Genomic DNA, 12,246 nt, shown 5'->3' on the forward strand with positions numbered 1-12,246 from the left:
ATTTCTGTCTTTTCTGCTTACTGTCTTTACTTTGCCGCCACACTTCAGTGAACAAGCTTGTTTTTTTGCATTTACTATTTTTGTATTTGCTTTGTTGTCGCGCTTTAGTGCACAGGCTGTTGCTTTCGCATTACTGCTCTTTGTCTTTTCTGGCCGCCGCACTTAGCGCGCAGACTTATATTTTTAGCACTTGTGACTATTTAATGAAAGTCTCGCAGGGCGTGCAGGAGCGCGTAACATTTTTGCTCTCTCGAAAAGACGTGAATTTGCGTACAGGTGCTACAGTCTTGAGAAGAGGATTCCTTGCACGGATCTCGGCTTCTCAAGTACGCAATCTTGCAAAATAAAGTTAGAAAATGTTGTGAGTTGCGAGATAGCAACTAAGTTCTTCCAAGTCAGCATATTTGGGAGTAGTGTTCAGATCCATGGCGATCTTATATCGTGCAAATTTCCCAAAGTTATGCTTCTGTTTCAAAAGATTAAACGTGTTAAAATAAGTTAGTTTACTACATCATGTTTTTTTGAAACATTGAGTTGGGGTTTCTTTTGAGAAAACTGTAAAACCCACGATTTTACAACAACAACAAAATTTATCGGACCCGAGTTGGATCTGGATCAAGACCCGAGTCAGTCCTGACCGCCCCCCGCGTTCTTTATAAGAACAAAGAGGAGGGGTCACCCTTTTGCAAAAAGGGAAAACTTCTCCAGCCGCTCTCTCTCCCTTCTCGCCAAACCTCCCTGCCAGAAAACCCCCACACCGACGAGCCTTGCCGGAGTCCTCTGCAACCCCGCTCTCCCCTTGACTCTCTCTCCCTGATAAACCCTCAACTCCCCCTCCCCCCCCTGTCGAGCGTCATCCCCCCGCGTCCTCTTTTGTTCGTCAGAGCCCCATGCTGGCATCTCCCTATCCCCCGCTCCTCGGGTCGCCGGAGGCCCCCCACGACGGCAGCCACCCCCAGTCGTTGATCCCTTTCCTACGACCCCCCTTACAAGTAAATGTCTCCCCCCTTCGTCTTCTTCGACTTCGTTGTCTTCTTCTTCTTCTCCCTCTGTTTGCGGCAGAGGAGAGGGTGTCGCTGCCCTCCCCCTCGCTCGCTTTGGGTCGAGCTCGCAGGGGAGGGGCTCAGCCCCTCCCTGCACCCCCTTTTCGCATGGGAGGGGTTTGACCCCTCCCTGCACCCCTTTTTTTGCAGGGGAGGGGTTCGATCCCTCCCTACATTCCCTTTTTCAAAGGGGAGGGATCGGGGCCCTCCCTGCTTCATCTATTAGCAGGAGAGGGGTGCCGCCCCTCCCTGCTCCCTTTTCAGGCATGCAAACAGATAGGGGAGGGGAGGGGGGCGACACCCCCTGCCTCCTCCTTTTCCAGTCTAAGGGCAGAGGCGCGACCCCTGCCACCTTTCCTACTTCAATCAAGCCAGCGGGCAGGGGCAATGGACAAACTAAATTAAGCAATTAATACTAAAATGAAAAATGTACAAAAACATATATATATATACGCTTTTAACTCAAAGACGCAGTTTCGCGATCCTTATCCTTTTCCTTTTGTCATTTACTGCTTCTGCTTTTACTTGTCCACCGCGCTTTAGTGCACAGGCTTCTGCTTTCTGTTGTTTACTACTTTTGTCATTTACTGTTATTGTCTTTACTTTGTCATCGCGCTTTAGTGCACAGGCTTTTGCTTTCTGTCAATTATTGTTTTTGTCTTTACTTTGTCGCCGCGCTTTAGTGCACAGGCTTTTGCATTTACTGTTTTCTGTCTTTGCTTTGCCGTCGCGCTATTACGTGCGCATGCTATTGTTTACGCAGTTTATTTGGCCGATATATGGTTTCTTTTAACGTATATGGTTTTTTAAATGTTTTGCGAGGATTCAATTTAGTGTGAAATGGAGGTTTTTACGCTAGCGCGCCCAAGGTTGTCGGCTTGTCTATTTTCTTTTCGAAAAAATTGTTTTCGTTGATTTACTAAAACAAAAAACTCGAAAAATAAAAGATTTTCTAGCCTGTTTCAAATATTTTGAAAGATTTACAAGTTCGAATTCTCGCATCATGGCAACTAGATCATTGATCTTGTTGTTCTATTCATCCATTTGGTGTTGGGTATCAGTCCTCAATGATTCCACAAGTTCCTAGGCTCTGCAAGTCACCATTGTGTCAAATCAGGGTGGTATGTCCGCAAGACAGGGTGCTGTTGTCAAGGATAAGCTATCGGTTCAGGTGTCTAGGTGAGGTTTCGGGTCAAGTAAAAGGGTTGGCCTTGTTGTCTGATGTCTGAGTATGGTGCAAGTAACTTTTTTTAGATTTTAGAACGATTTTAGAGGCTGGAAAATGACTACACTACAGCCGGTAGTTCTATGACAGATTTAGGATTCATCAGTCACAAGCTAGTAGGGTTTGGTATTTCGACTATATCTTAGGACTGGGATGAGATTTTTACAAACCGTAACTTGGGTCTAATTCGGGACAGTCAAGGCTATTTTGTCCTAAATTTTCAGATTTTTTTACAATAGGGTCTCTGGATGGCAGCGATCAAAAATCGGGTTTGGAATTGGCATCCGGTTCGGGACTGGTTCAGTGAACAGGTATGACCTATCTGCAATGCGGAGGGACTTGGGCTCGATGGGTTTCATATTTGAGTCTTAAATTTTTACCCACGGTTCGACAGAGCCTGATGAGATCACAATGATTTTTTGACAATCTTTAGGCCTTTGATTTGTCCAAAAAAAAATTAATCTGGGAACAAGAACCAGTTCCTGTCTAGATCTACAATAAATCTGGCAAAACATAACTTGACTTGGGATAGGCAAATCAGGGCCTATACTACTCTGATCGAGGCGAAACAAAAATTGATTTTGGAGTTCGGGATGTGAAGAATATTTGCCCAAAATTTTTGCTTCTATTTTGTTTGTTGTAGATGAAGGTGGATCAAACATGTGCAGGTGTTCAGACATGGCTGGATCTGAACAATTATTGCAGCTACTATAGTTTTGGACACCGAGCTTGTGTCTGGATGATCGTAGCCTTACACCTTATGTAGATTAGGGGTTCGTATGAATTGGAATGACCACGAAAAAATGGATCTGACCTTGAAGAAGATCAGATGACAGATCAGTTGTTGTGGTTCATAGATCAAGGCTTATAGGACTACTTCAGGTAGATCCGATGGTGGAATTACTGGATCTAATGGTGGGGCAAACAGATCTTGCTTCAATCTTCGGTCCAGCAGCCGAAGATGGCTTGCTCTGATACCAAATGGTAGCAGCTCAGGGTTTGGAGAAGAGAGAGAGGTTGAGGGAGGCGTGAATGAGAGAGGAAGAGGGAGAGAGAGATATAGGAAGGGTTTCTCAAATTTGGAAAGGAGAAAAAAAAGGAATTTCCATTAGAAAGGATCCAAGGGAGTCAATCTATTCCAAAAAGGAAGAGTCAATCCTACTAAACATTCAGTAGGCCAAATTGAGAAATTCTCAATTGAAATTAAATTCAGAATAGGATGGTTACACTACCATACAAGTACTTATAGGCCTCCAAGCCACTTGGTCGTTTCCAGCTTGGAAATCGATTTTGGAGAGATTGACTCTTCAGCCAAAGGATGGCAATACCCCTAGGAGGCATTAAGTTTGGTAGAAGAACCACCTTGCCCCTGGTGGGCCGTTGAGCCAAATAAAAGGACTTTATTGCCCTTTAACAAATCAAATATTCTCCATGCAGCTCTTATTGACCCTAAAAGACCTTTGTATCCCTCTCAGTAACCCCTAATACTCCATACACCCACATGGATCATCAGATCCATAAGAGCCTAATGAGAGAGATATCAAAACCCGACCCAAACAGAAAATACAATAGAAAATAAAGTAAATCACAAGGGAAATCACAAAGGTGGTGCCAAGCTACTATCAGGGTATGAGGTGAGATGTGACTTCTAATCCCATAAAATTCTTTTTTACCAAACCTGCATCAGCCCTAAAAATTTTAACTAGACTGAGTATCATAGCAAGGGAAAAGAAAAGTAGCATCTTGCATTAGCTTCAAATGAATGTATATGTGGATGCATTTATGTATGAATACATGCATGCATATGTATGTTTGTGTGTGTGTGTGCATAATTTTCAAAGTTCAAAAAACAAAAAGATAAGCAACTTTTGTTTTAGCGAAAAAGACAAACTGAATAAGTAGAAATAAAACACATACAGTTCACGAACATGGAGGTATCCATCACTTCCAGTTGCGTTGAAGCAAAAAACTCCAGTCCAATTTGATGTACATGGATCACCACTGTCCCAGTTTGTAAGCTTTTTAAAAGGGTCAACCAAGTTCTTCCTGATTGCTCGCAAGGCAGAGACTGCATCACCAGAATTATCTATAGTCAAAGAACTTCCCAATAACGAATTTTGTGACAGATTAGTCAATGTTTGCATTATTTTACTTGTGGTGGTTCATCAGCATTCTTTTATTGTACAAGAGATGTAATCTTAAAAACCATGTTTTGACTACCATGGGAAGAAACGTGAGATGTCACTCTTAGGCAGTTTTAGAGTTTGGTCAAGATGGTGTTGGCTCAAGCTCAATTCAATTAAGTACCAATAAAATAGTGCATTGTGATAACCAGATCCATAGGTTCAAGGAATCTTGAGTCAAGCAATGGGTGTTCACTTGCATGTAAAAATAATGATAATCGTTAGATGATTGTTTCAAATGTTATTATCATGGTCATAAAGATCACAAGTATTCCCATATATCATGATATTTTCAGGAGACTTTCATGAAACAATAATAAAGATATCTTGCCTATCATGACTCGAAAGTAAATATTAACATTTTTCAATTTATAAATTTTTTTTGAACTTGTTTTTTATGACGAAGGAAAATCCTTACTGAGAACCGGGACACTTAATGGGCCCGCCTCCCTTCGAGGTAAAACTCTGGGTTGAGGACACGACCACCCAGCCTTACGTGCCCCAACCATGCTAAAGCAACGGCAGCCCCCATATGCCAGCAGAATTTGATCCTGGGCCTTCAGCTTGACACAGGACTCCGCTGACCACACGGGTAACCATCGCGGTGGTAGAAATTTTTTTGAAATTGAATGGGATTTTTCATAACAAAGTTTTTCTGCCTTTTCTTTTCGACAGATTTTTTATGGCAAAACTCTTTCTTCCTTTTCTGTTTACTATTATTCAGTTTTTCCTTTGCAAACATATACAGATCTCTCTAAGGAAAAATATGTTTTGAAATTCTCAAGAGTCTAACTATCCAAGAAATCGCTAGTACCAATATTATTTTCTACACTTATGCCCTGAATATGAACCAATATGAGAATTTCATTGGGGCGTTCCCTACTGAGCGACGCGCTGTACTCTATAGGCCCGAAGGCAGTGATAAATGGGCAAGGGTTGCTAGGTCGTCGCCCGGAAGCGACGCGTCACACCGGCGCCCGGGTGTGGTGTCAAATAGGCAAGGGTTCCCTCACTTTGTTGGACGGGTGGGGGTAAAGAAGTTAGTCCAAAACCATAAAATTAGGTTAGCCACTTGGAACATAGGGTCTTTAACTGGTAAGTTGGTAGAGTTAGTAGATGTTATGTGTAGGAGAAAGATTGATATTTTATGTCTACAAGAGACCAAATGGGTAGGTGAGAAAGCAAAAGTGATAGAACCTTGGGGATATAAGATTTGGTATACAGGAATAAATAGGAATAGGAATGGAGTAGGGATTGTTATGAGTCGTGAGTTTATAGATAATATAGTTGAGGTCCGTAGGAAGGGTGATAGGATTTTACTTATTAAATTAGTATTAGGTACGGATATTATTAATATTATTAGTGTTTATGCACCTCAAGTAGGTTTAGATGATTCCACTAAGCGTCAATTTTGGGAAGATTTAGATGGAGTGGTACAAGGGATATCTTATGGAGAAAGGCTTTTCAGCGGCGGTGACCTTAATGGGCATGTAGGCATTAGTAGGGATGGATTTGAGAGTATCCATGGAGGCTATGGTATAGGAGAAAGAAACGATAGTGGAGAAAGGATTTTAGATTTTGGTTTGTCCTATGATATGATCTTAGCAAACACTTGGTTTAGGAAGAGGGAGTCTCACCTAGTAACATTTAAAAGTGGGGTTAATACGAGTCAAATAGATTTTTTCCTACTTAGAAAGAGAGATAGGGGTTGTTGCATCGATTGTAAGGTTATACCGGGAGAAAGTGTAGCTACACAACATAGAGTCTTAATTTTAGATCTTAGAATTAGACAATGCCGCAAAAGGGATAGACATAGGATAGATCCTAGAATTAAGTGGTGGGCACTGAAAGGAGCTAAAGAAGGAATGTTTGTAGAGCGAGTAGTTAAGGAAGTTGATTGGTGTCTCGAGGAGGATTCAGAATCTATGTGGAATAAGATAGCGGGTGGCATGAGAAAGGTGGCTAAGGAGGTATTGGGTGAGTCTAAAGGCGGTGCACCGCTAGGTAAGGATACATCGTGGTGGAACGAGGATGTCAAATTAGCTATTAAGGTTAAAAGAGAGTGTTATAGAAATCTAAGTGAAAGTCATGATAATGAGAATTTGGAGAAGTATATGATAGCAAAGAAGAAAGCTAAAAAAGTAGTTCGGAACGCGAGGGATAAGGTATATAAGGAGGTTTATGACAAGTTGGATACCAAAGATGGTGAGAAGGATATTTATAGGATTGCAAAAATGAGAGATAGAAAATCGAGGGATCTGGGTATGGTTAGATGTATCAAAGATGAAACGCAAAGGGTTTTAGTCAAAGATGAGGAGATTAAGGAGAGATGGAAAGATTATTTTGATAAGCTATTTAATGAAAGTCATGCTCAGGATCTTGGAGACTTTTCCATTCCTTTTCATGAGATGAATCGTGACTTCATGCGCAAGATTCAAAAGAAAGAAATTACAGAGGCTTTGAAGAAAATGAAATCAAGAAGGGCAGTTGGCCCAGATGGTATACCTATCGAGGCTTGGAAATGCTTGGGAGAGAAAGGTTTAGAATGGTTGACAAATCTTTTTAACAAGATTTGGCGGACAAATAAGATGCCTAATGAGTGGAGGAAGAGTACTTTGGTGCCTCTATATAAGAATAAGGGTGATATACAAGATTGCACAAACTATCGTGGTATAAAACTCATGAGTCATACTATGAAACTTTGAGAGAGGGTGATTGAGTCTAGGTTGAGGAAGGTTGTCATGATATCGGAGAATCAATTTGGTTTTATGCCTGGAAGATCTACTGTGGAAGCTATACATCTTCTTAGACAACTTATTGAGAGAAATAGAGAGAGGAACAAAGATTTGCATATGGTTTTTATTGATTTGGAGAAGGCTTACGATAGAGTACCTAGGGACGTTCTCTGGTGGGCAATGATGAAGAAAGGTGTTTCTCTCAAGTACATTAGTATAATTAAAGATATGTATGAAGGAGTAGTAACCAATGTCCGCACTTGTGGAGGGGTGACAACCAATTTTCCTATAACGGTTGGGTTACATCAACGATCTGCTTTAAGCCCTTTCCTATTTGCTATAGTGATGGATGAGCTTACAAGATCAATTCAAGAAAATGTGTCGTGGTGTATGTTGTTTGCTGATGATATTGTTTTGATTGATGAGTCTAGAGCTGGGGTTAATGCTAAGTTAGAATTATGGAGACAGACATTGGAAGCAAGAGGTTTTAAGTTGAGTAAGAGTAAGACAGAATACATGGAATGTCGATTTAGTAAGCAACAAAATAAAGATGGGAGTGTAGTGAAGCTTGGTGAGCAAGAAATACCGGTGGATGATTCTTTCAAATATTTGGGATCTATCATTCAAAAGTATGGAGAAATTGATGGAGATGTAAATCATAGGATAAAGGTTGGGTGGATGAAATGGAAGAGTGCAACTGGAGTGTTGTGCGATCGTAGAATGCCATTGCGGTTGAAGGGAAAGTTTTATAGGACGACTATTAGGCCCGCTTTACTATATGGTACGGAATGTTGGGCTGCCAAGAGACATCATATTCAAAAAATGAGTGTAGCTGAGATGCGTATGCTGAGATGGATGTGGGAAATACAATAAAAGATAAGATTCGGAACGAGGAGATACGTAAGAAGGTAGGCATTGCACCCATTGAAAATAAGATGAGAGAGAATCGTTTACGGTGGTTTGGACATATTCGACGAAGGCCTAATGATGCCCCAGTTAGAAGGATGGAGAAATGGGAAAATATATTAGTTAAAAGAGGTCGGGGTAGGCCTAGGAAGACATGGATGGAGGTGATAGGAAAGGATATGAATGCTTTGAACCTCACCGAGGACATGGCATTGGATAGAAATGAATGGAGGAGAAGGATTCATGTGGAAGACCCAGAATGATTTCCTTTGTTGGTTCATATCGCCGACCCCAATTGTTTTGGGATGAAGGCGTAGTTGTTGTTGTTGTTGTTGTTGTATGCCCTGAAGTGCTTTGAGATTGCAACAATTCACACTTGCTTAATAATTTAGTGCCCTTTAAGCAATGACTGTCTTCAGTCTAAATGAAGTCGTAATTGTTGTTAAGTAGCATGTTCATTGCTCTGCACCTTAAACAAGGCATGGTAAACGGGCAACTACATAACTACTCAGACTCAGCAAGCGACAAGTTCGCATAACACATACAAAAAACACACACTGACTGTACAAGAAACTCAAGATCGGACACACACAGAAATTGAAGAACAATCTAAAGATCGGATACACACAAACAAACAAATTGGAGAAGAAACTAAAGATCGGAAGCCCTGTAGAGAGTCTCCTACCTTCTGAGGGACGAGTAACCTGCGCGCGAACCTTAACGATGAAAATCCCGAAAATTAGGGCAATGATCACCGCCTGCTCCTTCCTTCCCGGCATCTCTGAACGCCGGAAACCCGTAGGTGGGCGCCGAAACCGGAAGCGGAGGCGGGATTCTTCGGGGAAGCGCGCCAGTGGTCCGAAGAAGGAGGACGAGGCGTGATGATGATAGGGCGGCAAGTCTTCGGAAGCCCCCACCTCTTCTCCCTGATTTAATTAATGGCAGTTGAGAGAGCGACGTCATGACTTTAGGGTTTGAATTTTCGCAGGGGGATGAGAAGAGGGAAGAATTCGAAGTAAGCAAGAGAGAGAGAGTCGGTTGGATGGAGATCGGATTGGTTGATGGCGTCCCCCGTTGAATTTGAATAAGGCGATCCATCAGATTTGGTGAAAGATCGAGACACAGAAGAAAGAGAAAAAAAGGATGACGGATCGGATTCGGATGGAAAAAGACAAAACCGAATAGGATCCGACCTAATTGGATTCAGATTCAGATCCGGAGTCAGATGAAAAGAGTCAAAACCGAATACAGATCCGACTAGCTTAAAACCCAATGTTTACACTTAATCAGCTTCGGGTTTAGTGGGGTTTCAATGAAAAACTCAATACTGAACCCGAAGCCAATTTCTAATCGGATCCAGATTTGGCTACCAAATCAGGCTAATCGGTTGGATTCAGATTCTTGTTGGATGTCGGGTTACATCATATAGATATTGAATCAGGTCAGCTGTATGTTCGCTTTGATGTGGGGCCCAATTCAGGCCCCTACAAAATCGACCGATTGAGGCCTAGTTCAGTTGTATCGAGCCACATCGGCTCGGCTCAGTATAGCCCGATTCTAGTATAAATCTGCCCTTTTGCATGTATAAGGTTTTTTTTCTGATTTTTATTTAAAAGTCATAGAGCTTGTCTTTGCGCCATTCACATGAAACTTAAAAACTTTGAAAAACCCAAAAAGAGTGTTGAATGAAACAAAGCTATGGATAACGAACTTGAAGCTCTTACGAAAGCTAAGATATGAGAATTTCAAAATCTTTTTAGAGGAAATAACACTATAGGGCGTAGATGAGTTTTCAAAGTTAAGACTAAGTGTAAGACCCATAATTTTTTAGACAACTTCTGAATAAAATTCATAAGGCATTTTTGGGTGAAAATAGCATTTATACTCAAAATGCGAATTAAACTGGTTCCTACGAGTCAGATATACTTAGGGTATTCGTATCTTCGCGAATATATGCTCAAACCGTTAGGGAGTCATAACTTCGTCCCTGAATAAAATCAAGAGATTTGTACAAGCCAACTTTCTTAGTTACGTCAATACGAAGAGAATGAAGTATTAAAAAAAAATCGAAAAAAAATATTACCGGAAACCCAAATTTTTTGCGGGACCCGCAGAAATGTTGGTAGGACCCATAGAAATATTCCTCAAAAAATATCCGGTGGGACCCACAAAATATCTCATGAAATTTTCATGTGGGCCCCACACCAAAGAGGAACCTTCTGAAAAATTATGGAAAATGTAAGAAGGGAAAGGAATGCTCTTCATTTTTCTAGCTTTTTCTAAAAAAATCCAGAAAGAGGAGGTTGCTTAGGGGCCAAGTAACCTTGCCTATAAAAGGAGGTGACCCCCCTTTCAAAAATTTGACCCCCCCCTCATTTGCCTTCTCTCTCTCTCCTAAACCTCTTCTACCTAGCCTAGCCTGCCTGAGTGGGTCTGAGCCTGCCTGACATGGTCTTTGCTCACCTAACCTGGTACAAACCCAATTGACTTGACTTGAACTTAGTTGGGTTTGAAGTCAAAGTCAAAGTCTATTTTTGTCCCAAACCCTTGTTTGATTTTCTAAACCCAGACTCAGCCAACTTGAGCTAGTCTGAACCTGCTGAACCCAGTTGACTTGGACCGAACCTAGTTTGGTTCAAACCACTTGGGTTGAGCAGGTTGACCTGCTCTTCCTCTTTCTCAACTAGGTTGATCTCATCTAACCTAGTCTCACCTTTCGAAGGAATGTTTGAACCACGTTTGAAGCAATCGAAGCGTTTCAGAGTCGTTTCTTTCGTAATTTGAATTAAGTTCACTTCGTTGACCCATCTCTCTCAAGTATTTGTTTGTTTGTATATAGCATATACCTTCTGAAGTAGTATCTCACCCTAGTTATTGGTTGAGTCCTCTAGGACACTTCTATGTCCACCCGCTTGCCTTATGACTATCGTCGGATATATATGTTTGAATGCGGAGTATATGAGTTCTTAAAAATAGTATTTCGCCCTAATTCTTGGTTGAGCCATTTAGAACACTTCGGTGTTCACATGCTCGCCTTGTAACTATCATTGGATGTCGATTCTCGCATATATTGTCTTGAGATTGATGTCGCATCTTATTGTGAACACCACAAATTTTTTCAAAAATTCAAAAATTTTCTTTTTGCGTCTGATCTTCAACTTTTGAATAAATTGGGTTAATCTTTGATAAAATTCCATTTATTTCTCGGATTCACTGAAATTCAAATTTAAATTCTATATCTGACCCAATTCTGGATCCAGATCCAATTCTGAATCTGAATCCCTTATTCTTGAAAACATCAAAAAAATTAATTTGTAGTATTTTCTCAGATATTTTATCTGAATCCAATCTCAATTCGATATCCAAAATCAATACAACAACAACAACAATATGAACCAACAAAGAAAATCATTATGGGTCTTCCACATGAATCCTTCTCCTCCATTCATTTCTATCCAATGCCATGTCCTCGGTGAGGTTCAAAGCATTCGTATCTTTTTTTATCACCTCCATCCATGTCTTCCTAGGCCTACCCCGACCTCTTTTAACTAATATATTTTCTCATTTCTCCATCCTTCTAACTGAAGCATCATTAGGCCTTCGTCGAATATGTCCAACCACTGTAAACGATTCTCTCTCATCTTGTTTTCAATGGGTGCAACGCGTACCTTCTTACGTATCTCCTTGTTCTGAATCTTATCTTTTATTGTATTTCCACACATCCATCTCAGCATACGCATCTCAGCTACACTCATTTTTTGAATATGATATCTCTTGGCAGCCCAACATTCCGTACTATATAGTAAAGTGGGCCTAATAGTCATCCTATAAAACTTTCCATTCAACCACAATGGCATTCTACGATCGCACAACACTCCAGTTGCACTCTTCCATTTCATCCACCCAACCTTTATCCTTTGATTTACATCTCTATCAATTTCTCCATACTTTTGAATGATAGATCCCAAATATTTGAAAGAATCATCCACCGGTATTTCGTGCTCACCAAGCTTCACTACACTCCCATCACTACTTCGTTGCTTACTAAATCGACATTCCATGTATTCTGTCTTACTCTTACTCAACTTAAAACTTCTTGCTTCCAATGTATGTATCCATAATTCTAACTTAGCATTAACCCCAACTCTAGACTC

The 12,246-nt window shown here is 40.9% G+C and overlaps 1 protein-coding gene across 2 annotated transcripts in view; it reads right to left on the bottom strand.

Annotated features, from left to right (window-relative positions):
* LOC149843998 (putative LRR receptor-like serine/threonine-protein kinase At1g06840) overlaps nucleotides 1-9,168 on the bottom strand; it is a 224,660-nt gene extending 215,492 nt beyond the window's left edge. For both annotated transcript variants that reach the window (XM_090000227.1, XM_090000226.1), the window contains exons 1-2: nucleotides 8,778-9,168; nucleotides 4,186-4,336 (exon numbers count right to left, since the gene is read on the bottom strand). In XM_090000227.1, the coding sequence (XP_089856353.1) occupies nucleotides 4,186-4,336; nucleotides 8,778-8,871 (245 nt within the window). In that variant the 5' untranslated portion in view covers nucleotides 8,872-9,168. The remainder of the gene's footprint in view (nucleotides 1-4,185; nucleotides 4,337-8,777) is intronic.
* Between the last annotated feature and the right edge of the window lie 3,078 nt (nucleotides 9,169-12,246).

The sequence above is a fragment of the Nuphar pumila genome, chromosome 3 (assembly GCF_984573655.1).
Source record: "Nuphar pumila chromosome 3, dmNupPumi1.hap1.1, whole genome shotgun sequence".
Taxonomy (NCBI): Eukaryota; Viridiplantae; Streptophyta; class Magnoliopsida; order Nymphaeales; family Nymphaeaceae; genus Nuphar; species Nuphar pumila.